This window comes from Onychostruthus taczanowskii, unplaced genomic scaffold (assembly GCF_017590055.1).
Source record: "Onychostruthus taczanowskii isolate IOZ18803 unplaced genomic scaffold, ASM1759005v1 scaffold26, whole genome shotgun sequence".
Lineage (NCBI taxonomy): Eukaryota > Metazoa > Chordata > Aves > Passeriformes > Passeridae > Onychostruthus > Onychostruthus taczanowskii.
This window is the reverse complement of record NW_024499906.1, coordinates 669,816-697,547: the sequence shown is the minus strand read 5'-3', so window position 1 is coordinate 697,547 and position 27,732 is coordinate 669,816. Positions and strand designations below refer to the sequence as shown.

At 40.3% G+C, this 27,732-nt stretch overlaps 1 protein-coding gene across 8 annotated transcripts in view; it reads left to right on the top strand.

Moving 5' to 3' along the window:
- The first annotated feature begins 11,032 nt into the window (after positions 1 to 11,032).
- TDRD3 (tudor domain containing 3) overlaps positions 11,033 to 27,732 on the top strand; it is a 91,987-nt gene continuing 75,287 nt past the window's right edge. For 5 of the 8 annotated variants that reach the window (XM_041407239.1, XM_041407241.1, XM_041407242.1 and 2 more), the window contains exon 1: positions 11,033 to 11,245. In XM_041407239.1, coding sequence (XP_041263173.1) covers positions 11,205 to 11,245 — 41 coding nt within the window. In that variant the 5' untranslated portion in view covers positions 11,033 to 11,204. Of the gene's footprint in view, positions 11,246 to 11,580; positions 11,819 to 27,732 lie in introns of those variants that run through there. The other 3 variants (XM_041407243.1, XM_041407245.1, XM_041407244.1) reach the window with 2 other exon arrangements.

Below are 27,732 nucleotides of genomic sequence, written 5' to 3'. Positions count from 1 at the left end.
GTTCTTGTTTCTCTGCACAGAAGTACATTGAATAGATAAGAGTTTCTAAATGTTCAGGGTTGTCATTAAAATGGGTTAGCTGTGATCGTCACTTAAGGCATTCCTGATATTGAAATTAAAATGAAGACAATCTCTGGTTCTGTTGCAATTTGAAAATGCGATCAATGGTTCCCTGAAGAAACATCCTGTCAACTGAGTGCTTTTTAAATGATCTTCTGAAAACCACTTCAGTATTCCTGTGACTGAACTGGAAATGCTGTATCAGCAACATTACTGTTCTCTGAAAATATGGATCAAACCCCAGCTGTTGCAGATATGTTAATTGATGAATAAAGTTAAGAGATCTGAAGCCTTTATACTACACTTGAAACTTATGTTTCTATTTAAATATTGAAGGCTTTTCAGCTTTCTCCTCCAAATGCAAAAAATCACTTGAGTCACTTCTAAGGAAGGCTTCAGAATCTCTAAACTTGAATGCTACAGTATAAAGACCAGAGGACTGAAGCTTCATCAACACAGCAGTGAAATCAGCATGAGAAAGGGGAGATGGCAAACAAGCTGTGAAAAACAACACATCACTTTTCCTGGAGTTCCTTTGGACAGAAAATATACTGGGCAATAGTTTGAATGAATAGTATGAATGAATCTACGAAACAGCTATAAAACTTCTACAAACTCCAAGGTGTTTTTATACCTTAAGTATTATATAAGCTACTACACTGTCCTATATTCATATCAGAAAACGGATCTTGGCAAGCAGTGTGAAAGTGTTAAGAATGAAAACTCCCTCTCTGCTCTTTCAGCATTGTACCCCACTCAACAGAAGGAAACAAAAGAAAGTTTTTGCATGTAATACACGTAACAATTACAATAGCTTTATAATTAAAGCTAAAATAATACCAACTGAGGTATTAAGGCTTTGCATTAGTTTGAGATTTGCAAAGTCTAGTAGCTTCCACCTAAGAAAATGCTAGCAGTACCTTGCTTGCCAAAGTTTGATCTGTTCATTATGTTTTGACTTTCTATATTTCTCTGATGCTTTCTCCTCTCAAGAAGACACATGCTTTAAGTAATTTTGCTATCGGTATGTGAGTGACTTGGTAGGCAAATATTCTCATACCTCGGTGGAGCAGTTCTGGTAGTCTCAACCACAACTGTTTACAGCTGAATCTATCTCCAAAGCTGCTGAATCTCAGCTTTGCAATCATCAGTCTAAAAAAAAAAAAAAAAAAAAAAAAAAAAAAAATCACACCTTTGCATCTCCCAAAAAATGCTCTCAAACAAGTAATAGCTGGCCAGCCTTCAGCTGGCATGGGATCTTTCCAGATTTTTAGTCCAACCCTAAATGTAGTTATAAATGTAAACTTCACATTGAATTTTTGTGATTTATGATTTTTTTTAACTCATTGGTTGTTATCTTTACTGCAATTGTTGGATCTATAAAACTGTGAGTAGAGGAAAAAGGGTGTTTATTTTAGAAAATTGTTTGTTTGCAATGTTATAGCTGAAAAATGGTAAAATTTTGAGAACAGCATTGTTATTCAGAAAAAAACCCCCAACAAATGGCAAACAAGAAACAACCCACCCTACCACAATATGGACACCAGTGTATGTGATATACTAATTTGTTTGATGGAAAAGTATAGATTGTGTGCTAGGATTGCTTTGGCACTCGGCATTTTGCTAAGCCACCTGCCAGGTTAAGTCACTCTAATCACGTAACCATGGCAATACTGCTGGCGTCAGCGTGAAGAACTGATTTGTGCAGCCAGTAGGACTGGGCACCTTAATGCACTAACTGGAGCTGTTAGGAACTGTTTGGAAATAAATATGTAAAATAGGAATAAAAGGTTCTTTTAGATTGTTTAGTGTTTTGCTTCAGGCAATATTTGTTAACAGCAGGCAGTTGTGTTTATCAGGCTAAGAGAACATGGTTGTGAGCACTGAAATAGATAACAAACTGCTGGTAAATAACTGCTGGTTGATTCTCCTCTGCTGCTTTGCTTTTTGTGCTTTGATGGGAAACAACAGTTTCAGTTTTAGCAGGAAGTGCTAGCCTATCCTTGTTCTCTGCTAAGGTAAACTGGCAATTTACAGCCGTAATCACAGAAAATCTGAAAATAAGAGAAACCCAACAAATTCAAACATTCAAAAAATATTCAAACCCCAAATTTGAATGTTTTAATTAGATTCTATAAAGATGGTCAGAGAGTCGGTCAAAGTGTTGCTACCATGTATTACATCTCTTCTTCCTATCCCTCAGTTGTTTTCCAAATGCATTTCCCACACATGTTTCCTGTCCCTCTCACATTTGCCTTTCATATGCCCCTCAGTTATGTGTTTTCCTAACACCTTTAATTTGCAGCTACACTGCTCCACAAGTAATGGGTTTGGTTTTTTTTTTTCCCAGAGAGGCAATGATCTGATGATATACTGTCTCCAGCATCAATGCTGGCTTAATTAATTTCTACCCCCATGTCAACAAGGTGCAGGACTGCAATGTGAATCAGACCAGAAAAGGAATCCACTTCAAAGTAAAAACTTCAGCATCCCTTCTCTCCAATTTCCCTTTTTTCAGCCAGGTGCCTGGTTCACACAGCAGCCCCACAAGCATATAAGCATATGTAAACATAATTAAAGGAATGCCTCAGTGAATTTTATAGAGGGTGGAACAGAGTACTGATTATTTCTGATTTTGTGTCCAGATGAGGGAAAAAGATAAACTCATAAAATCTGTATTCACTCTCCAAGCCAAAAGCCTCATTTGCAGGAGAAGAAAAAGGGAGTCCTTAGTGACCTCTCTACACATTTTTATGCTGTGTCTACTTTGGTTTGCTTACTAGTAGCATTTCTTGATGCATTATTTTCATGATAAATTATTTTCATTCACATTATTTTACTGGTCTGAATCCCAGTTGACACAGGTAGCCCAAATTGTTGTTCTGTGCTGTGGCCCAATTGTTGCCAATTTTTCTTCATTCTCTCAATTTTTTATGGTTCTCCTCCACAACTTTTTCTTCTAATCTCTCATTCCTCCATTTTTTCCCCTTTTGGTAATTTTTCATGGTGAGTGCCAGTTTTCATTGGTTCACTAATCTGCCAAACAGCACTGTGCTTTCTGGAGTATATTCTTGTCCCTCAGACTGGCAACTGTTGGACTCTGTAAAAAGGACAGCTGCTTCATTAACACATATATTCACTTTTGTACTAAATCATGATTTTTTGTAGGCTGTGAAAAAAGTAAAGTTATGATTTTGTACTGAAATAAAGGAATGAAAACTTTTAAAACAACTGTGGCAAGCAGGAGCTCACTTGAGGATGTGGGGCTATGAATCTTTTTTAGTCCCTGAAGCTCTTCACTTTGCTCTTATGGCCCCATTTCTGTATTGACTCCATTTGAAATGTCTTAGCTAGTTAGGATAAATACGCAAGCCAGGGAAGTTTCAAGTGTATTCCTGCAAATAGTGAGAAATTGTTCAGGGCTCTAGCATCTCTGTTTCTTTTCATCCTTCATCTTTGAGAACAGCAAAATTTAATCAAAAAGTTAGCTGAAACCTAGTTGGAAAAAGAAAATGTTGCTTTTAATAACCTAAAATATGGAAGGCTGATTTAAGGATGATTCTGTAATTTTGTAATTTTCTTCATAATAATGCAGTTACTCAGAAAATAGGGCCCAGTTCTCTCTTGAAAGAAGATTAAAAACCTACCATGAAGATCAGATGATTCACATTCTTTTGGTTTGTTGTGTTTTGCTAATAGGCAGGAAAGAAGGAGCACAAAGGACAGAAAAACCGAAATCAACAGATACAGAAGAGATACATAAATAAATAAGAATTAGAAAAGGAAGGAACTGAACCACTCATAAGTGAAGATCAGCAAACAGCATGCCCAGTTATTGCACTTTATTGTTAGAAGCATTGATTTTGCTGCTCCTTGGAAGTTCTTAAGAAATTTAGTTATCTTTCCAAACTGTACTGCTTTGGGCCTGCAGACTACAAGGGAAGAGCAGTAGTAGGCAGAAGCTGCCACATCTGAACAAGAAAGATGCTTAACACAGGATATTTTCACTGTCAGGAAATAATGAAGAAGCATTCTTGCCTGTTTAGTGGGTATTAAATCATGGATAGAAAGTCAACTGCTTATCTGGAGCCTGGCATAGATTTCCAATAACTCGATTTTCCTCAAGCATAAACATACGACAACACTTGAGGAAAACCACAGAGTGACTCTTTTATAATCCAAAAAGAATCTTTTTAGATTTCCATGAGAAAACAGCACTTATTTATTCAGTCTTTTTCTCTCACCTTGCAATTAAGTCAAGTGCTGACACAGATTACTGGGTAATTTATGCCCCAAACTGTTCAACAGAGATGATGCCTTCTAGTACTGTGGATATACAAAAGAAAACCTTTATGACTTTTAATAGCAAATCCAATATATAGAATTCCTACACAGCCACATACACATGGTGTATAGATAATAGGTTGTGCATGTAATAGGTGGTCATTGTAGTCACTGCTTTGCTGCACAGCTGTGCTCTCCAATCTAATCTGTGTTTATAGTTAAGGACATATCCTGTTTGTGTACTATGCAGGATAATGGTGTCTGTGCCAATGTGGCTCTGACAGGCTGATCTACAGCTTCCATTACCGTGGTGTTCGGGGTGTTGCTGTCCTACCCTAGAGAATTTGGCTTAGTTTTAACAGGGATGTCCATGTGGCTTGACAGGCAACACTATAATGTCCCACCCTGCAGGTTCTTAACATCCAGCTGAAAGCTCCCTGACACTGTGTGAGGTGTCCTCTTGCATGGCACTTACTCCACAAGGCCTTTAGCCTCCACAGTAAAAGTGCTGTCCCTAACTTGTCTACTCACGTATAGGCCACAAACTCTCAGCATGCAGCCAGCCCCTCATGAGCAGCTCTGCCAGCAGTGCTTGTAAGCACTGACGTTAATTTCACCGAGACAAGCTTTCAACTTGAAACCTGGGGGAAGCATGAGGGAAGCAGAGGCCTGCAGAGAGGACCACACATTCCCTGCCTGCTCTCTTCCTATTTGAGGGTGCTGTTCTGTCCTGTACATTGAGGGACTGTATGGCTGGCAGCTGGCCTCAGCAGTGTCTCCACTGTCAATGAGCTTTGTTCAGTTGGATCACAGGTACTGATTTCAGACACCAGGTGACAGCCAATGGGCCACTAACTTCTCCATGTAACACCATGTTCATGGCTCTGGAATAGCAAGCATGTGTTGTCCCACAATAGAAGGAAGCCAGGAGCTGAGGGCAACAGCAAGGCAGGTAGGGCAATGATCCCACCCAGGAGGGCACGATCCCACAGTACCTGAGCAGGTGCCATACTGGGCAGCAGGGTGAGGCAGTATTCAAGGTTACTAGACAAGTCTGTAGTGGTGAAGCAGGTGAGAGGTCAAGTCAGCAAATCAACCCAGTGGTTCAGGATCAGCAAGGCACATGGACAGCACATGCAAACCAAAGACAAGTCTCAAGGATGGAAGCCTGAGCTTCAATGCAGCTCCCAAGCAAAGAGCAGGAGGCCCCCATGAGGCTTTCCATAGCTCCTCCTCACACAGCTCTGTCCCCAGCACCCTGATCCAAGGCTACAGCTGCACCATATCAGATCTGCAATGGAGGATGGGCAACCAAGCCCCAAGGAGTGGAGAAGAGGCTGCAGAGCCTCTTGGTGCACTCAAAACCCTGACAACAACATGCTTATTTCCAGATTTTCATCCAATCCAGAAGGTATCAGTCTCTTAAAAGTAATCTTGTTAGAGACAAGGCACAGCTGTTCAGGGCTGGGATGTTTACTGCAGCCCAGTAAAGTCTGCAAAGCCATATGCTGTTTGATCCTCTGCTCCCTGGCTATTTACCAAGTCAGTGTCCAGAGGGGCAATAGGATGAGCTCTGCCAGAATGGCTGACAAACACCAGCCCTTCTGCTGGCCCATGAGGGGCCCTGAAAGCATCACAATTATATGGAATTACATTCTGCAGTACTTACTGAATCATCATACCCTAGTGATCATTGCAGTGGCTCATCTGCACTTTGAGGTCTGAACTGCTGAGATTTTGATAGGCAGCCATGCACAAAGCCAACAACAGCATCATTGTGTCATATATAAATGCCCCTATCCTGACAGCTACAGTGCCTCACCAAGTGTGATGCTGTCTTTTTGACTGACATAATGTGTGTGAACTATAGTTCAGTGTGAACTATACCTTTAAGATGCCTGACACACACTTGGTGATTTGCATGAGAATGTGGGGAGTGTGGTCAAACTGAAGGGTTCCAGAAGAGGATAGCCAGGTGGCAAAATCAATTAGAGCAGCCTGACAAAAATGTTAGCCTTGGCCTTTAGTGGAAATTATCTCTCCTTGCAACACCATCTTAACTACAGTCTGTGGCTATAGGTGATGGTGTTATGTCTAAGACTTCATAATCCTTTACCACTTCTGTGAAGGATATGTACTTATTGTTTGTCTTTCCTCCATCCTGCTCCTTTCCAAGCCTCTCTCCTTCCTCTCCCCCATGAAGAAAATCTTTACTTCTGTAATTTTCCCTTCTTCTCTTTAGTCTGTGAAAAGTCCATCTCTTCTCCAGCTGCCATGTAATAAAGACTGAGTGCTGAGTACTATCCTTCAGATAAAACATACACAATATTTTAGCTGACATGCAACAATACATGTAGGAAAGCTAATCCTTCTGACTGCAGTCAAATCAGTTCAGGACCCAGTCCATCACAGGACATGGAGAGGTAACCACTTTAGTTGAAACTCCAGCACACTCCTAGAAATACAGTGACGAGAAGGAAAGGCCTTTACATTCAGTGCCCAGTAACTTTCAGCTTCAGATCCAGGATAAGGATCGTCTGCTTTTGTGTTCAGTAAGCAGGCCTGTTCCCTTCAGAAAATGTAATGAAGAAAGCATATTCTATGGAAGACAAAAATTAAAACCTTTCTGCTACTGTGGGGACCTTCTATTAGATCTAGTGTTCAGGGTCTTCATCCCAATGTTGTTGCTTTCAGCACATCAGGCTGGGTTGAATGATGCCATAGCTCATGAGGAGTGTTACAGGTTTTTGCTCTTGCCTGTTTCTGGAAAGTGCGGTCAAAAGTTTCAGTTCCCCAGTTTTGTGGGCCTACTGCTAACCAAGAGGACTGAGCCTGGAACTGGCAGGAGATAAAGGGAGCAAGGAAGAATCAATCCAATGAATCAAGAAACCTGCAGGGCTGCTTCAAAAACTGGCTCTTGCTGTATTGTGCTGTGTGCTAGCTCTGTCTGTTAGAGCTGTCTCACCAGGCATGCTCAAGTAGACCAATGCTTTCAGGTATTTAAAACTACAGAACATTGTGAAATAACCTCTTCTGGCATAGATTAAGTTGTCCCAGGGCACATGGGCAGCAGTCAAACAGAACTGCATTTTAGGCAGTTTGGACAGAAGTCCATGCGAATTTTGTAGACAGTGATGCACTGATTCACCTTGAGCAACAAGCATTTTCCAGAGAAAGCTCTGAAGGTACAGAGCCCCTAACAGGAGTGCAGGGGTTTAGGTCAGTCCCTGTACAGCCCCAGCTACTCTGGTGCTCATGTCATTTATTCTAAAAGTGATCGATATAGAGAATATGCTCTAAGAATGTTTTATCACAAACAGCTGGTACAGAGGGTCTTATCTGTGGGTTTCTGACTGCCTGGCAGGCACTGCATCACCTTCTGTTTTACAGTGGAACTAATTGCTCACCTCGGTGCAGCACAGCCAACAGCAGCTACAAACGACAAAGCTCAGGCAGTGCCCTCTGTGAGCAGAAAAACACCCACTAATGGGGACTTCTCCTGTACAAAAGGAGGCACATGTGAATACATATACACACAAATCTCAGCTTGCATATAATGAATTTGTTAGAGCAGAGGCCTGCAGACCTTTAAGGACGACAGCACCTACATTTTCTTTATACTAGACGGCATTTAGTGCCATGAGGTGCAACAGCTAGCCCTATGCCAGCATAAACTGCTGGCATAATTGCCTGGTGATTTTAATGAAGATTTAAGTAAGCAAAACCTTCCATGTCTTAAACTAACACAAGGCAATGCATAAAGTCTATAATTCTCATTATCTTCTCCTAGGTCATACTCCATCCCTTACTAATTGGTTCTATGGGCATCCCATTTTGAGTTACAATGTTTACAACCTTTTCTTGCTAATCTAATGTGCAGACAGGTCAGACTCCAAATGCAAGGTGTTTTTATTCCCATTTCTTTTCCATAATAAGTTCTCAACTGAAACCACACTTACCCGCTAGTGCTTTTCCATGTCAATGGCTGCTACTGTTGCAACACAGGTTTGACTTGGCCACTGATATTTCAGTGTGACTCCTCTGCTTTACGGTATTGCTCGTCACTAATTCAAGAGTTTCTTTGGTACAGACATACAGTAGGCCAGATTCAAGGCTCTTGGGTTAGTTAGTTCTCCTTGACATTATTCCTTTTGCAGATCATGTTCACCTGGAGCCTTGACATGACATAGGACTGCACAACCTCTGACAATCCACTTTCCCAATTAATAATGCTTCCTCTGCTAATTTTTTGTTGAGGTTTAATGACCATCACAAGGATTAACACTTTCTTATGGCTATATTTATTATTTTGAGATTTTGCTGGCAGAAATCATATGTTAGTCTTCTATTTTCAAGCTGCCTTTTTTTTTTTTTTTTAGATTTTATTTTAGGTTTATGTTAAGACTCATGACCAGGAAAGCTTCAAGGATATCCATAGCATTATGCATTGTTCAGCTGAACTTGAATAATATAGGTTTTGTTTCCTTCATCTGTGTCAACCTTTTAATAATTATCAGCTTAAAGATATACGTGCCTTCTTAAAATCAGCAGCCACACAGGACACCATACCTACTTATGACAAAATCTTTGTCCTAGAGTATATAACCTATAGACACAAAAGAAAATATAATGAATGAGCAGCACAGTGTATGTGCAAAAATCCCGAGTGATTTGTACTCAGTATAGCAAAGAGAGGTTTTCAGGTGGATCAAACAATGAAACCAAAAAAAGCCAACCAAAAAACCCCCTCAACGAAAGCAAAATTGTAAGCGTTGACCTGAAGATGCTGCATAAAAACTGAAACATCTTAAGGATGAAAATAACCCAGGAGGAAAAGTCCACCTTTAACAGACAAACAAAGCAGGCAGACAAGTTTCAAAACCTCAGTGGTGAAAAAAACCATTTGGCATTGACAGGTTACAGATGTAGCTGGATGCACTAATGCAAATGGTCAGTGTTTTCTGCAGAGCAGCTGACCTCACCTGCAGGCAGAAACCCTGAGCACCAAGGCCTTGATTGAAATAAATAGGGCAGGAGATCTTTCTCCTTTATAATGCCTTTAATAAAAGAGATTCAGCTCAGGTGGGGAGAAATCGATGGGTTGCGCCCACACCGTCGTGGTCCCCAAGAGCGGCACGGAGGAGGAGGGTGATGCAGCTCTGTCCGCTGGTCTGCAGGCAGAGCTGGGGACTGCGTCCTCACGGGAGATTCGCAGATTCCTGCTTTTCGGTCCAACACTTCGGGTCCCCTCCCCAGTGAACATCCTTTGAGGTCAGGGTGAGGAGCAAAAAGGATCCAAGCAGGCACTGGACTTCACGCCCATCCTTAGACATCACCTAGGGTCCCCTAATTCTATATTGGCTCGTTGTTTTTAGGGGTTTTCCTAGAAAACGGGAAAATTTTGGAGCAGTGCATTCCTCATCTGCATACGTGGTCTCAGGCCACTCCTATTCTCCTGGGCTGCCGTGTCCAGGTGTAGCTCCCGGGCAAGCATCGGGAGGACAATGGCTAAATCACCAACCATTGACGGGCAATTAAAGAAGAACTCTTAACAATTAAGCTAATTTAACAGCAACCGGTCCAACCGGTTTTAGCTCTGTAACCTTAAACAAAAATAGATAACTTTTTATTCATAACATTGATGAGCATTTTTTTTTAATTCCTGATCTGCTCATGTTCACCTTCTGGCCGTTTCTCTCGATACTGGGAGCACAGACTAAACAGGGGGACAGTGCTCTCACCTTACCTGCCACTGGCACCCGAGGACACTGGACACTTGTAACAGCAATAATGAAATAGTGCTATTCTGTTAAAGTATAAGTCCCTTTAAAAAGGCAGATTAAAAAAAAAAAAAAAAAAAAAAAAAAAAACAACAAAACATTCATATCGGTGCCCAGCATTTTAGAGCAAATAATTAAAGAAAAAAACCCCAAACAACAAACCGCCAAATATAAAAGAAACACAAGAATAGTCTTTCACAAAGAATCGTTAATGTTGGGAAAGACTATTAACAATGAGCCCAAACATTAATGAGCGCTGCCAAGTCTACCACTAAACCATGCCCCTAAGGACCACATCACAGCTTTTCTGAACGCTGGCAGGGACAGTGATTCCACCACTTCCCTGGGCAGCCTATTCTAATGCTTCACTCTTTCTGTGAAGAAGTTTTTCCTGATATCCCATCTAAACCTCCTGTAGCACAACTCGACGCGTTTTCTGACCATCTGCACTCGTCCTACCATTTGTTACTTGATAGAAGAGGCCGACCCCACACGGCAGTGGGCTCCTTTCAGGAAGGTGTCAAGAGCGGGAAGGTCCCGCTGAGCCTCCTCTTCTCCTGGCTAAACATCCCCAGCCCCATGCCCAGCCCCTCCTCATGTGACGTGAGCTCCAGACCCTTCTAAAAATCCCTCCTCACCCGCAACACGAGGGCACGGAGGAGAGCCTTTTCCAGAACAACGCTGCTGTCAATAATACTATTCATAGACGAAACGCGTTTAAACAAAGCCTTCCCCAACACTACACGGCGGCAGGGCCCGAGCCGCAGGAGCGGGGCCGCGCTCCCCGGCTGCGCTGCCCTCACTCCTTCCCTTCCCCGCCATGGCGGCGGCAGCTTCCAAGCAGCCGCCGGTCGCGGGCTTTGTTCGTCTCTGCCTGCGCCGCCTCCGCCCCTTCCTTCCCTCCGCTCCCTCCCTCCCCCCTTCCCTCCCTCCCCCTGGCCGGCCCGAGCACCCGGAGAGGCCCGCGGGGCGGGGGAACGAGCGGGCCCCGCGTCCCTCCTTCCCCTCCGAGCGAGTGCCGGGGGTCTCCGCAGTGCCCGCCGGCCTCGAGTGCTGCGGGCGAGCGGCGGGGGAGGCGCCATGGCCGACCGGGCGCGGGCGGCGCTCTCCGAGTCGGGCTGGTAAGTGGGGCCGAGCTCGGCCGCACCGCCGCCTCCGCCTCCGCCGGTGACTCCGAGCGGCGGGGCGGGGTGGGCAGTGCCCCGTGTTGGAGGCGTGCGGGGCGGGGGGGTGTCCCCGCCCCAGCTCCGCTCGGAGCCCGTCGGTGGCGGGCAGGGGGCTTTGCCGACCCCGGTGCGCTCGGGGCCTGGCGCTGGCTCGCCCTGGAGAGGAGCTCCCGGCCCGTCCCGCTGGCTCTGCGGGGCGGGCCGGCGCCCCTATCCCGGGGCCGCCCCCGAGGTCCCGCGGGATCGGCGGCGGCTTCCCTGCCTGCGCCGGGACCGGCCTCGCCCGGAGGCCTGGTGCCCTCCCGTAGTGCTGTTAATGGCACTGTGCGCCTCTTCAGTAAGGGAGGCAAGATGAAAAAGTGGAGTTAAGGTAGGGTAAATGAACCACACATGAGGCTTGAACTCGGGTACTTGTGTTTTCTACGGAGTCCCAGTCGTGGGGCACACAATATCCATTTTGGAACAACGTGTTTCAACGAGTCGTGCTTTTCAAATACCTGCTGCAAACGCTTATTTGCTAGCCTAGAGGTGAGGCTGCATTGTAGGAAGTCTTTGTTTTGGTTTGGGGCTTTTCCGTTTGTTTGTTTGATTGTTTTGTTGACGTGATTCACTTATTAGTCAATGCTGACTTTTTTCCATAACTACTTGGAAAGTCTTTCACCGAACCTAAAGTTTAGTGGTACTTGCTAAAGCACAAAGCAACATATGCAAAGTTATTTCCAGTGGCATGTTGAGGATATTTCTGTTTTACTGTTTATATTAGTGGTTGTCCTGGATTATGGTTTCATGTATATCTAAGATGGAAAAGGTTAAAGTGGGTAGCCTGTGATTTAGAATAGAACAGGATAATTTACTTCAAAGGGACCTATGACAATCATCTAATCAAGTCGCTGATGACTTCAGCTTTGACCAGATCTTGCTGTGTTATTAAGGACACTGGCCAAATGCCTCTTAAACATTTGACTGGCTTGGGACATTGACCTCAGTAAAGAAATGCTTTCTTATGTCCAGTTTGAACCCTTCCTGACACAGCTTTGAACCATCCCTCTTCATCCTATCACTGAATCCAGGCACAAAAGATCAGGACCTCCCTCTCCACTTCCCCCACTCAGGAGCCTGTAGAAAGAGGGCAATGAGTTTGCCCCTCAGCCTCCTATTCTCCCATGGAGACAAGCCAAGGTCTTCAGCTGCTCCTTACAGGACATGCCAACAGCTTTGTTGCCCTCCTTCGTATTTGAAGACTTTCACATAGTTTTCCAATTGTGTTCACTGTAGTCCAGGTAAGGCCACACCAGTGCTGAGTACAGTGGGATAATCACCCCCTTTAACCCCCTGGTAATTCTGTGTTTTTTGGGCCAGCTTTTGCTACTTTGTGGTAATAGTAACCAAACAGTAATTAGGTGTCCTTTGGTATGCTTCTTGGATAAGTGTATCAAAATCCAGAAATACTGTTCAAAGTGGTTCTGGAGTGCACAATCCTGTGGCTCCTGGCTATTGCTGAAATGAAATAATCATAACTATTTCTGCTACTTTTTATAACATTAGCTTATTTAACGGGAATTTTAGAGTGTGACTTGAAACTTGCCCCTATCCTCTTCTGTACTTAGACCTCTACAAAAATGCAAAAGTTTTCTGTAAAAGTTTTATTTTCTTAGTTTGCTTTTCTTGCTTTCTATTGCCTATTCAAAAATTTTTCACAGTTTTCATCTCTTGAGTTGTTTTACTGCCTTTTCAGCTGAAGCCATTGGTAAATGGCTTTCAGGTTTTTGGCAGTATAAATATGAGGTGCCTCTGAAACAATCTGTCCCTGTGCAGTGTTTGCTGCCCTCCTTGGGGGTATAGACTCTTGGATGGCTGTCAACACTCGTTATTCTTGCCGTTCTGTAGGGTGAGAGCCAGAGGCTGAAAGTTGAAGGGGCAAGCAAGGGCTCATTATCAGGTGCACTGGAATTATGCCTTGACCTAGTTACATTGGGAAGGGTGGTATAAAGGAGAGAGGAATGAATATATATACTTCTGAGGAACGTGGAGTGGAAAAAGAAATAATGGTTTGTAAATCTTGCTTAGCTGTGTTCATGCACTTTAAAAAAGAGTAGTAACCTGAACATCCATGTTTCTAACTGCTTGCTGTTGCTCTTACTTATGATTTTTCTCATATTATTATATCTTAGAGTTATTTAGCACATCTGTGAGTGAGCCTTCAGTGGTGTTTAATGTAGTGTTATGTGTCGGACTATAGTGGTGATTAAATAATTTTTTGTACCAAATTGGAGGTTACTGTTGCTGTCACCTGATATCAGAATGATAAGTTTTCTAGTACAAAAGCAAAACTGAGTTTATGTGTTAAAATCTGTCCCCACTTAAACTGCAGAAGCACTGCATGGCACATCAAGTAAAAAAAACCCGTTGTCCTTGCTTAGCTTAAAATCTGCTAGCTTGTAAAATACTGCCTGTACTGATTGGATTTTACAGTAAGTTTCTTAAACCTTACAAGGTTAGAGAGTTAAGGTAGACATTTATGTCAGTTTCTGCAGCTAGTGTTTACCTTTTATAAATAAAAAATAAAGTTATTTTTCAAGTAGAACAGTAACAAAGTGTAGATAATACTGAACAGTAATTATATATCTATTCCCCTCCTCCAACCAGGTATTGTCAGAGTAATCTGTTATAAGATTGTCTCTGAATTTGTAATGTTTGCCTTCAGTATATCAATTACATTTTTGTCAGCTTCTGAAAGGTAAAGTAGCCCTGCCTAGTAAACATAACAGTGGTAGGTAAAGCTGGGAGACTTTTTTTTTCTTTTTTTTGGTGATGGTGGTGTTTTACAAAAATGAGTAAAGGCCCCTGTAGTTTGAGTGCAGAATTGTAGTTTTTCTGAAGACAGATCCCTGCAGCTCTCATTGGAAGTCTGAATTTTTCGGTGCTTGTTCTTTTTGTTACGCACTGCACTGTTCCTTGGAATGAGATATTGGCTCCAGCTAGGGGAGAGATAAGGTGTTTGTATTACGTGTCAGTGAAAAAGATATTCTGTCTTGGAACAGAAGTTCTGTATTAACTTTTTATTTAATTATCAAACGTGAGGAAGGGCAAGTGGCAGAATTGCCTTTGTGTATTGTTATAGTTACATTAATGAATTTCAGAATCAGTTTTTCAGTGTTCTTATTAAAATATGGGCCTTAATGCAGCATGAATTAGTGAATCCAGTTTTATTACTAGAAGTGAAGTCCAGAAGAACTGCTGAATATGTAAACAATGAGTTGTAAAGGACTTCTTACTGGCTTGCAACAGAATTTTTTGTGCTGTATTTTTTGGTTTTTTTTTGTTTTTAAATTTCCTGGGTGGAATTTCACAAGAGAGTATGACAAGCCAAGATCTCTACAGTGTTCCTAGATCTTTTCAGAACTTGGGAATTTATTACATAGAAATGCCAACATATTGTCAAAAATGAAAAATATGCCATGGCCTACAGCAGATTTAGCCTGTGGTTCACAGATCTCAGGTCTGGTGATTGATCTCTGTAGGAAAGCAAGAGGTGCAAACTGGATAAATAAAGATTTTTTTTAGTACAGCTAAATGTATTTGCAAGTTCTTTGTCAACTAGTGGAGATTTTTTATTGCACTGTGTGATGCCATAGAAATTAGTGACTCTATGGCAAAAAATACCATCTTGTAAAACATAATATGTTTTGAAGATTATGTAAACAAAGCTGTGACTATGAAAAGTTATTCCCAGAGATGAGGAGGAAATGGAATTGTACTAGTTGTTTTGAAACAAAAGAATACTGCTTAACAGTCTCTGAGAAAACCTTTATATTAATGTCATCGTGGTTGTATATTCTTTGTAAGTGGAAAATATCAAGTTGATGTAGAACAGACTTTTAAACTGAGTTTTTGGTATTTCAGCAAGTGAGTGACGTGCTGCATACCGGCTAACTCTGGGTTTAAGATTGGTTTGTTCACATGTGTCCTCTTGTAGGACTAATCATCTGATATGATCCAAGCCCTAAAGCAAAAATAGGTGTATGCCTGGAAACACAAGGAAGTTCTCAAAGGGATGAATCTAGCACCACTTTCTAAGAGCACAGCAAGCATTTGGCAAAGTAGTCAGTTCCAGAATTCTGCAAGATGATCTGCTTTTCCCTCATGTTTTTTTGCTATTCCAATAAAACGTTTTTGGAAATCACAGCTGAAATTGGTTCCTGCATATTGGGCAAGCTCAGGCAGGAGACAAAATTTTCCTTAGACACAAGCATAACACACATCTCGTGTTTCACAGGGGAGATGCATCTGTTTTGAGATTCTTGAGACTTTTTTGTGATGTGCAAAATCTTTGTGAAGTGTGGCTGGTACCATAAAATCTCAAAATACCAGTACAAACCAAAATGCCACATTGTTGCATTTTTTATTTGTTCAGGTGTATCCCTTACTGGCTGATCTGATCAGTTTGCATTCCTGCTGGGTCACCAGTAATGGGTAGTTAGAATCTTAATTCTTCATGTCATTTTCACTCTGGAGGAGTGCAAAAGGTCCAGCATTTTGCATTCTGTTAAGGGAAGCAACCCCAAGAAACTAATTCAGATGCTATTTTTTTCCTTCTTTTTAAAGAAGATGCCAGGTGTTTGAAAAATAACTGTTACTAGCTGGAATTGTTACAACTACGAGAAACAAATTTAGGGCTGTAATTAGAAGTTGAAAAAAAGAATGGTAAAATAAGGAGATTGAAAGAGGTGGGGGACAAACGTTTGGAACACTGCAGTTTGCAGAAGAGAAAACTGAAGTGGCTGAACTTTGTGAGGTTTACATAATCCGCAAGCAGGACATAAAATGAAAGTAGATCTCTTACTCACCAAATCCTACACGGTTATTACTCACTGAATGCTGCAACGCTAGAATTGGAAAGCACTTACTGAAATCAGTAGCAGATTGGTTTAAAAGTGGGTGAAATTTTTGACTAAGGGCCTCAATCAAAGCTTATTTGCTGAAGACAAATGGTTATACTGTGGGTTAGTATGGTTGGTTAAAAGATGAGAAACGAGGCAGATAAATGATTGCTTCATGTTGGAACAATGTTAGCAGTAGGTTTCTGCTAAGATTAAGGGGTTCAGTATATTAAAAAATATTCTTAGGGAGTGACAGTACTGTGGCAGTGTAGTAGTTTGTTAATCTTTGGGGATTGGTAAAATCTGAACTAATTTGGTACTTGCAGCAAACTCTTCCAAAGCCATTGTCCAGTTCTTTCACATGCAAGTGTAGTTCAGTTCTGCCAAATAATGCTCATACAGGGGAATATAATGCAAACCTGTCTACACAGTGATAAGCTCTAAATTTTTTCCTGTTACATATATATATACATGAAAAGGGCAGTGGTCAGACAGCTCTTGGGAATTGTTCACAAAGAATTAAATCATTATTTGGTCATTATGTTCATCATCAGCGGTGTGTCAAAATCATTAACAGTGTGCATTAATGTAATCATCCCAGCACAGCAAGGATTTAATAGATACTGAAAAAGTGGATGAGAGGTGTGGAAGATACTCTGTACTGGAAGATATTCTGTGCTGAGAAACGAAACACTAGGGGGAGAGATGATAGAGATCTATAAAATCCATAGTCATAAAGAAATTATGAGTAGAAAGCAAGAGTAGCTGTTTTTGTTAGGACAAGAATTAGGCCACATGGTGAATGAACTTGCTATGTGATGAAAATTAGAGTAGCTTGTCAAGCAATGTGTAATTAAATTGTGTAACTTATTTGCCACATGATATTGTGGAGCAGAAAAAGTGTGAGTGAGTTAAAATTGTAATTAGGGAAAGCCAGGTAGGGATAGTTGCACTGAATACTGAACTCTACAGTAAAGTTGGACTACCAGCTCTAAAATGGCTGATAGCCAGGAATTACTGTGGACACTTTATGTCTATATACTTGCTGTGGTTTGCATTCTTGTCTTGGATCATCTGCCTCTGGCCACCCTTGACAAAAATGGAACCGTGTTAGACAGCCCTAGACTGCATAAGCTAACACATCATTTATGTTCTTATTTTTATATTGTTAGGTAAGTGTCCTCACAACGTAGTTCTAAAGAAAAGGATTTTCTCCTCTTGGTTGGAGATAAGGGAAGAGGGAATGAGGATTTGGAGAGAAATGAACTGAATTGTTGAAACAGAGTGAAAAGGCAAAGCAAGTGTGACAGTCCCCTATGTACTCCATCTCAGCTGTGATTTCCACTGCCTTGCTGCAGCTCACCCTTCTGGTTTTCATCAGTTGCTGGGAGAGACTCTCTCTGCATCTTTTAATGTGAGATCTCAAATCGATTTATGCACCGTCTTGGGGAACAGACTTCACCTGCTGGTTTCTCTGCAAGGAAGCTAAAGCACTAATATAAGATGTCCTTGATTTATAAAATTGTTGCAACTTAGACTGAAGTTGTTGCTACTGTGAAAAAAAAAAGAGGAAAGAAAAAAGCTTACTCCCAACACATCTAAAGTTAAAGATCTTTAAATTGCTGCAGTTCTCTTTTTAACGCCTGCCTTTTCAGTGTCCTGACTTTTCTTGGTATAGTGTGTCTCACATTGATTCTTTCCAATCAATGCGTTCCCTGGAAATGTGTAGGTTTCCCATAGCTAGTCTCCTTTTTGGAGTTCTTGGAATTTTGAATGTACTGAGTCTTGTTTCCGAAGTTATTTACTTAGCATTGTAATTTGTAGGCTTAGCCTTCTTTATGGGATGCAAATTGTTAGGTTGACTCCGTGACATTCTAGTTTCCTTCTTTCTACCTCTTTTTGTGTTGGTGCTCTTTGAAGAACTCATATTAAACACTGCACATTATCTCCTGTCTGCTGAGTTTCATAAGACTTTCTATAAATTTTTCTAGTTTATATCATCACACAAGCAAGGTCATGGAGTGGAGCTTGTTACACAATTGAGATTTATTGTTCTGGCTTGATTTACCTCTTCCCTCAGAGCAATTTTGTTTCTCGGTGTAGTGTTAATGGGATTTTGGTAGGATTCTACCCTACCACCAATCAGATTTGAGGGAAGGATAGAATTAGTACCATTCTTGATTATTATTTGCCTTTTCCAGCAAACCCAAATGAACTTCCCAATGAAAGGGTGAATTAATAAAAACAGTTGTGTGTTCAAGAAGTCTAAAGTTTTCTGAAGGTCAGTGACTTACCATTTGAGCAAAAGTAGGTTGTTTTAAACTTACATTTCCTGGTAATTTAAATTATTAGTCAGAAAGCCAGTGTCATCTAGAATGTGGAAATTTGAGGCATTTGGAGTAGATGTTGCATATAGATGAACCAGGTCTCAGGAGAAAGACCTTTGCAAAGTCTTTTTGTTCTGAAATCATGTTATAAGACTCTTGAAACAGATTTTTTTTTTATCTCTTCCATTTCTGTGTGCTCACACTCCCCAGAAAGTGAGTACCTGAGCAGCAAGCTGGTGGGAGGGTAGCTGGTGATCTTGGAGTAAGGTACTCTTATCATTCATACCGATAACAGAGTGGGATTCATTAGGATTTTCTATGTGTATATTTTGTGTGTTACTGCTGGTTAAAATACAGCTTTATGTAAATAATACATGTAGGAGTACATAGGAGTAAGAAGCTGTCCTGAAGTTTTAGTTAGAGAGAATTACACTTGGAAACATTGGATATTAAATATCCTATACATCAGGGTTGGTTTTTTTTTTTTTTAATTTTTTAAATTTTTTCTGTGATTGTCATAGCAATAAAATTAAAATAAATTTAAGACTGATTCTCCAAACTATGCATATTGTTCATACTTTCAGGAATAGTACATTTTCTACTTCTTTAGAGCAAAAGGAGCATATTTAATTCCAGTAAGAGTCATTCTAATAGATCTGACAGGAAGAAGGAAAGGCTCTCTAGGGGATGAATAGTATATGCGTGTTTCTAATCACTTTTTATGTACTTAATATAATGCATAGTCATGAGGTGTCAGATTTTAGGAGGACTGGACAGCTCTAGGACTGATGTACAACCTTTGAGCTTCTTTGCACATTTAAGGAAAAAGAAAGTGGTTTAAATAATCTTTGTACCATTGGTAAGTATTTGAAGCATGATGGGTGTTCTTGTAGTGGTGTCATTTTGAACCCTTGACTTTGGGAAATGTAGCTTAGGTTTTGGAAATGACAGTGATGGCATTAACTGACAGCAAGTGAAGACTTACTGGGGAACAGACTGCTGCGCTTGCTTCTTTGTGAGGGAGTGCTGTCTGGGGGTGGTGGTCAAGACTGGCTTTTTCTTCTTGTTTGTCTCCTAGTGCTCCAGGAACAGCTCGAGCTTCTAGTGCTGTGTCATATCCGAAAAAAAGCTGTTGAGGAAAGCCAGAGGAGAAAAAGCCATGTGTGTTAAGACAGCTTCAAGATACTCTCTGTGGCATGGCAGCTGTGTCTTTGGCACGGCCCCAGCCTTAGTATATTTGTGTTCGACTTAGCGCTTTAGGATGGCTGCCAGCATTTTCTTGGGGAGATGTGAGTGAGAAAGTGTTCACAGCTTGTATCTGTGAAGAAAAGAAAAAAAGAATTTTAAGAATTTAGTTACATGAGCAAAATAAACCCTTCACAGTGGTGTGACTTTTGTATGCCAAATTACTGTGGCCTGTTGGCCTGTTATGGAGCAGCAAATCTTCTCAAGGAGCAGAAAGCTTGCAAGAGCTCTTGTCCAGCAGTTTCTGACTGCAGGGGCTGTTTCTAGCATCTGCTGTTTTACAGCAGTGCTGCTTGCTGGAAGCTTATCTTATCAAAGTTTGGAGTTAGTAAGGTTATCTTGGGCGTATCTCTGTGTGTTACCTGGAAAAGTTTGACATTTTTGCATCACAGCTATTACTGTTAGATAAGAGTATGCCTGTGCTATCACTAAATCTCTTCTATTAAGTAGTTGTTAGAGACTCATGTTCACTGTTTTTTTTCAGTCTGCTGAAGTTTCACTGTGTTATATTTTTCTAATGTTGTAAAATACAATGTGTGATCTTAGTGTTGAAATACTTATAGATGCAAATTGGGATACAGCATTAAATCACAGACTAGAAGTGTGCATTATCCAGTACCCTTATGAAAGGCATCAATAATATTCTTCTGTTTAATGAGGATATGAAATCACTTAGCTCTGATATTGATGGCAGTGTACTGAATAGGCAAAATACATCTTTCAACAGGTGGGGTCATCTTGTTTCGTGGTATTGCTTCTTAGAATGATAGAAATGGAAATTACCTTTTTGTGGTTGTGTTCGAGGGTCCCAGGATGAGGGAAGAGATGAGAATATTGACTCCATGTTTCAGAAGGCTGATTTATTATATTATGACACTGTATTATATTAAAGTGCTATACTAAAACTATACTAAAAAGAATAGAAAGAAAGGATCCATCAGAAAACTAGAAAGGAAAGGAATGATAATAAAATCTTGTGACTGCTCACAGCCTTGACACGGGTGGCTGCTGCCATTGGTCATCAACTAAAAACAATTTCACATGCTGGGTAAACAATTCTCCAAATCACATTCCAAAGCAGCAAAACATGAAGAAGCTGAAGCTTTCCAGCTTCTCAGGAGAAAAGATCCTGGCAAAAGGATTTTTCATAAAATATGTCTGTGACACCATTTATTATGGAAGCACATTTCTACTTCTTTTGTTTGATGTAGCTGTAATTTCTATTAGGTTCATTGTACAGTGGTAGTGCAGGAGACTTTAAAAGGCATCAGGGCAGTTAAGTTTACTCAGAGTTTCCAAGTACATAGTTTATTTTTTTACTTTTGTAACTGTGATAGTGTGTCCAAGACAGTTTTAAATACAAAGCAGAAGTGAGCTTTAAACTACTTTTTAGAATTGTAATGCTAATGAACATTACATTTTTCCTGTTAGCACACTTTCTGTTATACAGTTGAAAGTACTAGCGAGTGTGAAGTTTTTGATTTAACTGTTATTTGGAGAAGAGCGGAAGGGGGAAAAACATCAGTGAAGGAGCTGAAGAGAAGGTGGGTGATTTTCAAGGGTCTGGTTCTGACTGTGCAGAGTAGTGATTTCTGAATGAGGCACACTTTGTGTTGAAGTAATGAGCTGCTAAGGAATGCGGAGAGGATCCTTATGTAAAAATATGATCCATCAAGCTGCTTTCATTGAAAACAGAATGTATAATGAGCACAGTCATGATTCTTGGGTTTAAAACTTAGTTAAAGTTGTGTTTTTAAATTCAGATGTAAGGTTTGATACACAGTCATGTGTGTAATACACAGGTAGGTTTTGACAGAGTAGAGAATTGCAGTTCAGCTAGTGTAAGAAATAGCCTGCAATTCTGCCTTTTGGCAAATACTTGCCAAATACCTCTTCAATTTCTCACTTGAGTGCTATCTACAATTTTTGATAAGAAATAACATCAGATTTGTTTGTAACTATGAAAATCAGAGTAAGTGAAGGAAGTGGATGCATCATTGCTTATACTTAATATTTTAAGATAAACAGGTTTGGGTTTGTTTAATAGTTAAATCATTCTTGAATATGTAGCATAAAGTTATTTCAATCAATTTCTGTGTCATTCAATAGTACTAACAGTTTGTGGTAATCTCTTTGTTAATGGCCAAGAAAATCTCTCACTCTGAGTTTGGTCTGAAAAATTTCAGGCGTACGTTTCAGAATTTAATTTTTAAGAATTGTCTAAAATAGAATTGCTATGGAATAGGCAAACGAAGAAACAAGAACTTGAAGGTTTTTGTGCTTGAGGTTAAGTTTTGTAAATCCACTGAGTTTTCAGCCTTGATCAAATAACTGTTGCAGAAATTTTCAACTGATGTTCATTTATGATTTTGGACACTTAGGGAAAAAGATTCTCTATTCATGGTTTTGATATGGAAAAGATTTCATTCGAGAAGGCTAGTTTACCAGTGTGTAATTTTCTCTGGGTTTGGGAATGGGGAAGAAAGGAAAGAGAATGTCTTTCTGAACACTACATTAGTCTCTGTTCTGTTTTCTTAATTCATGTTTTAGTTCCTAACTAAACCATGCTACCATATGATCATAACATGATGAAATGGAAAAAGCTTAATTTAGTCTAGAAGAGTAACTGCTGTTATGTTTTAGCTGTGGTCATATTTTCCTCATGCTGTTGTGCTAGAGATGAACTTAGTGCTTTGTAACTGCATAATTCTACTCCTAAGTGTCTTGCAGTATTTTTAATCTGTTCAGAATAATTACTGTGTGTCAATGTTGTTTGATTCTTATAATAATAACATAATTTTTATCTTTTAATAACCAGAATAACTGTCTGTCCTTCCCCTCCCCCCCAAACTTACTGACAGAACAGAAAGTAATTTTCTGTCAGGTGAAGCATTTCTGTGATTGACTTGGGAAGGAAAGGAAGTGAGAGCTTGAATTAGAGGATCATTCAGAAAAAGCAGGAGAATAAAGAACATGTGTTGTTCTCTGGTTACACATCATCTCGTTGGGAGGTTAGATGAATCTTGAATGCTAAAGCCCTTAACTTAAATCCTTTCTCTTTCTGAGCCTGCAATGCCAAAATACTAAATTGAAAGTATTACTTAAACCAAAGATTATGAAAATAAATCTTTATAGTGAGCTAATTCAGCACCTGATTTTTACCTATTACTCCAAAGAACATTTAGGTAAACAGTATGAATAGTAAGGAATGTAAGGAACAGTATGACAGTAAGGAATATAATTTGGTGTCTTACCATGGCAGATTTTTTTACACTTTATTTATAGCAGTAGTAGTGAAAGGCAATGCATACTTTCTCTTGTGCAAAGTAGTCTTTAAATTTTTACTAACTTTGAAAAAATGTTTTCTCCATTACAACTCTGTGGGCAGAACTATAAACATTGTAATGAAGTAACACAGTTCATTTTTAATGAAAGAATTCAGTCAGGAGAAGTATGCACCTGATAGCATGTTTAGACTGCAGTTATGGATGGTTAACTTGGTTTTGCAGTAGTTTGGATGATCACCTTCACATTTTTTACAGTCCTGTACTGGGATTCAGGATGAGAATACTGTTGATAACATGCTGATGTTTTAGTTGTTGCCAAGCAGTGTTTGCATTGTCAGGGACTTTTCAGCTTCTCAATCCACCCTACCCGTAAGGAGGCTGGTGGTCCCAGGGAGTTGGGATGGGACACAGTCAGGACAGCTGACCCCAGTTGTCCCAAGGGATATTCCATACCTTATGGCATGATGGTCAATATATGTACTAGGGGGAAAGCTGATCAGGGTCTGCTGCTTGGGAAGTGGCTGGGCCTTGGCCCATAAGTGGTGAGCAACTGCATTGTGCTTCACTTATGTATATATTAATTATGAATATAATTTTTATTATTTTTCTTCCTTTTGTGTCCTATTAATCTACCTTTATTTCAACCCACAAATTTTACTTTTTTTTTTTCCCCCATCTCTTTTCCCCATTCAATGGTGGATGAAGGAATGAGGGAGAGGCTGTGTTGTGTTCAGTTACCTGTTTTGTTAAATCACGACACTCCTTTTTTGGCACCCAGTATGGGACATAAGGGTTTTAAAAAGTGGAAGATCTGACTGGAGCACGTTGAAACAAATTTGTTGTAATTGTAGAGTTATAGAATGGCTTGGGTTGGAAGGGACCTTAATGATTACCTGCTTCCATCCAACCCCCTTACCACGGGCAGGGACAAATTCCACTAGACTCTAGATTGGATCGCTCAAAACCACATCCAGCTTGGCCTTGAACGCTTGCAAAGATGAAGCATCCACAGCTTCTCTGCACAATCTCTTCCAGTGCCTCATCACAGTAAAATATTCTTTCTAATATTTTATCTTCATCTACCCTTGGTTTACAGTATTGATTTGTGTGTGTAGAGCTGTGTTGTGTATCGACAGCACTTGCTTTAGATGTCTAAGTGTATATATGTATAAGCGTCTATATGTTGTACAAGTAACAATACTGTGCTGTTGATCACCTCTGGGGGCTGGGTTGAGGTTTTCGTTGTGCTGAATTTTGTAGCGCTGGCTCCCGGTAACATTGTGGTTGTGAGACTGCTGTGGTGCTTGTGCTTGCGCTGCCGCCATCTCTGAGCTTCGGGAGCCATCTACGGGAGCCAGGAATAATTGCACTGTGTCCCTTTCCTCCTCAGACAGTTTTGGCTGCAGGGGAGACACGCCTCCATCTTCCCCCTCCCTCCAGGCTAATTGCAGTAGCTCTGTGGAACTTTTAGTATCCTCAATATGTTCAAACCAGCGTGTTCCTATTGCTGTGTTTCCTGTATATGTTTCAGGTCGTTCAGGTTGAAACAACTATTTAAGAATATGACACAGACATTTCCCCTGAGTTCAGGTAGCTGTGGGTGGTAGAAGGGTGTGTGGGATGGTACAGTGGTCACCTCTAAATTTTGCAATTTCACCCCAAACATGGGCAGGGAGTGTTTGGTTTTTTGGTGAGTGTGGTGTTTATCTACCTGTTGGATAAAACACCACACTCATACTGATGAACTGCAACTTGGATATAACCTTTGGAATATCCCATAGGTGCAGTCGTATTTTTTTAGTTTCAGGAATACATTAATTTCTGTTGCTGTAGAGCTTTTCAAATTAATTGTAAACAAGCCTTTGTGTGTCTTCTTTTACATTTGCAAGAGTGCATGCCTTCATGCTGCTTACCTTTGAGTCACATTTAATATATATGCTATAAATCTAGTTTTAAAGGTCTGTAGAAATGGTTATTTTAACACAAAGTAGAATAAAAGTAAATAGGACACCTTTGCAGGGTTGAAAATACTGCTCTGTATCCAGAATTTTCTGTGCTGAGTTAAAATTGTGCAGTAATAGTAATAAGGATGTGTGTGTTTTAAGCATTGGTGACCACAGCTGTAACAGAAATTACTTTCTGCCTGGTATTTCAGTTTTAGTGTGCTCCATTGTTTCAGTAGTGATCCTCATCTTTCATCCTTTTCTTCTAAGCAGATTGTAACTTCTTTTTTTGTTTGTGCCAGTTTTGATATGTAGGAGGGAGGGATGTGCGTTGGGTATCTTGAAAAGCTAAGGTTTTTTTAGTTAGAGCACTTGAATTGATTCTCTAAGAGCAGTACCCACTATAGCAGCTATTCTTGGCATCTTTGTGTTGGTCATAAAATTCTGTTTAAAATGTTTCAACTGAAGGTATTTTCTTAGCATCTCGCTTTTTGAGTCAGCGAACACTGAGCATGTTAAGCTTTTATTATTTCTGAAATTAATATGAAGTGTCTTGAAGCAGAAGTAGTCCAGGTCTTTGACACTGGTATGGAAGACATGCTTTAATAACAAAATAGTAATTAATAATGTTTCCAAGTTTCATTTTGTAGTTTTATGGTTCAGTGCTGCTTTTGTGTGGTAATAAAGTAAGATTTTACAGCTTGAATTGAGAAATATTAATAGCCTCCTTTATGAGTACGGTTGATAAGCTAAATAAGGTGATTAAAAATGATCAAATTTATACTTGGTCTACTAAAGATTGAGTCTTTTGTTATTTATATGTAAGAATATTCTGTTACATATTCCAGTCTCAATAAGCTAGCTTTTAAGTATTCTTGCTGGGACAAAAGTGTAGAAAAGGTTCCTCTGAGAAAGTATTTTTGGAAATTTAGTATTATAAAGATGCCAGGCTTTGCTTTTTTTTCTCAATATATAAGTAAAAAAAAAGTTTACTTGGCCAGATTCTGAAGAGGCAATCCTAGTCCCGGGCCTTGCTCAGAGCAGAGCTAACTTAAGCCAGGTCACCTTGCTCAAGGTCTTGTCTAGTTGAGCTTTGAATATCTCCGAGGTGGCCTGCTCTAGTGCTTAGCCACTCTTTGGGAAAATTTTTCTCTCTATATCCATTTGAGATTTCCCAGGTTTCAGCCTGTGTTTCTTGCACTATCTTATTTCACTTCACAGCACTCAGAATTGGCTTTGTCTCCTTAAACCATGTTTAGATGGTGGGCAGGGCAACAACAACTTCCTTCTTCTGTCTGCTCTTCTTTGGGATGAACAATGGTGCCCTTAGTGTCTCCTCCTATGAACATGGGCTGCAGCCTCCAAAACACCTCAGTGGCCTGTCTTCAGTTTGGGGATGTTCTCTCATAATGGGGAAACTGGACACAATACATTAGACATGGCTTTGTGCTATGGGGAGAGAAATAATGACATTTTTTGATTTGCTGACTAGAGTCATGCTGTTGCAGCCCAGCAAGTCCTTAGACTTTACCACTCTATGGGGACACTGGTTTGTGTTCAAATTGTTCTGCACCATGGACCCACAGAGCTGCTTTCTGTTCAGCTACTTCGTAATCTCAGTCGTTGGAAGCAGGAGTATGGCTTGGTTCTTATTGTTGAGCTCTGTGATGTTCCTTTTGGACAAGGAATTGCTGTGGTGGTACATCTTGCATAGTTGAATTTTTGCTAGCATCCTCTACACTCTCCCCACCACCCAAAAAAAAAATTCTGTTACTTTTTTTTGATGAAAAGTTGTGCATCTATTTTAAACTTTAATGCGGTCATATTAATAAGGTTTCGACTTGCTTATGCCAGCACAAGCTATGCTGATGTGTAGGAAAAAAAATGTAATGTGCTTCTTCATTGTAGAACATGTATTACACGGAAAGTCAGTACTCTATAATAACCATTACTAGAATGACTTTTTTTGGTCTGACTGCTACCTAAACTTCTGATTTCTCTAATTTCTGAACTGGAGTGTGTGGAGACCAGCACAAAAGAGCTCTTTATTTCAAGTGAAGTAGTATTTTGAGTTGACTTTGCTACAGGTCCAAGAAACTTAAATCATTCTGTTCATGCACACCTTTCCTTTTTAGTTTCTTTGGGGGATGATCTTCAGCTGTCCTTACTGTGTCAATCAAAGTTTCTGTCCCAGAACTGTCTCTAAGCAAGTGCAATAACTTATGTTTGTAGAGGAGCCTGAGAGTGTGACAAATGTGCATAAATGATGCCTCAGAATGTTTTCCCCATCTTTTAACTACTGGGTTTTTTTTCAGTGATTACCTCATGTTTTCTTTCTAGTAAAGTTTTGATGAACTTCTTTTGCATGGATCTGTGCAGTGCTTTCTTGAACCCATGTTAAATTTTAGCAGCCACAGAATAGTGAATAACACCTTTGTATCCTATATGAAGCACCTTCTTCCCAAGTTTGCTCAATTTCCCACCTGCTAACTTAGGGATGATGAGTAGCCAAAACCTTTTTATCTCATTAATGTCATTTTTAACTGTATGGATATGTTAAATACCCTCTTTGGTCTTTTTCATGGTGAAGAAATCTGGTATTTATAGTCTTCAAAAGAAAGGTGTTCTGTTGATCTGCTTTGTTACTGTTGAGTAGAGAAGGGCAGACAGGAGGGAGAGCTTAAGAAAAGCAGATGAGGCAAAGGAGAAAGAAGAAGATGAAGGGAGATATGTATTATTACATTATAGAGGAGAGTACCA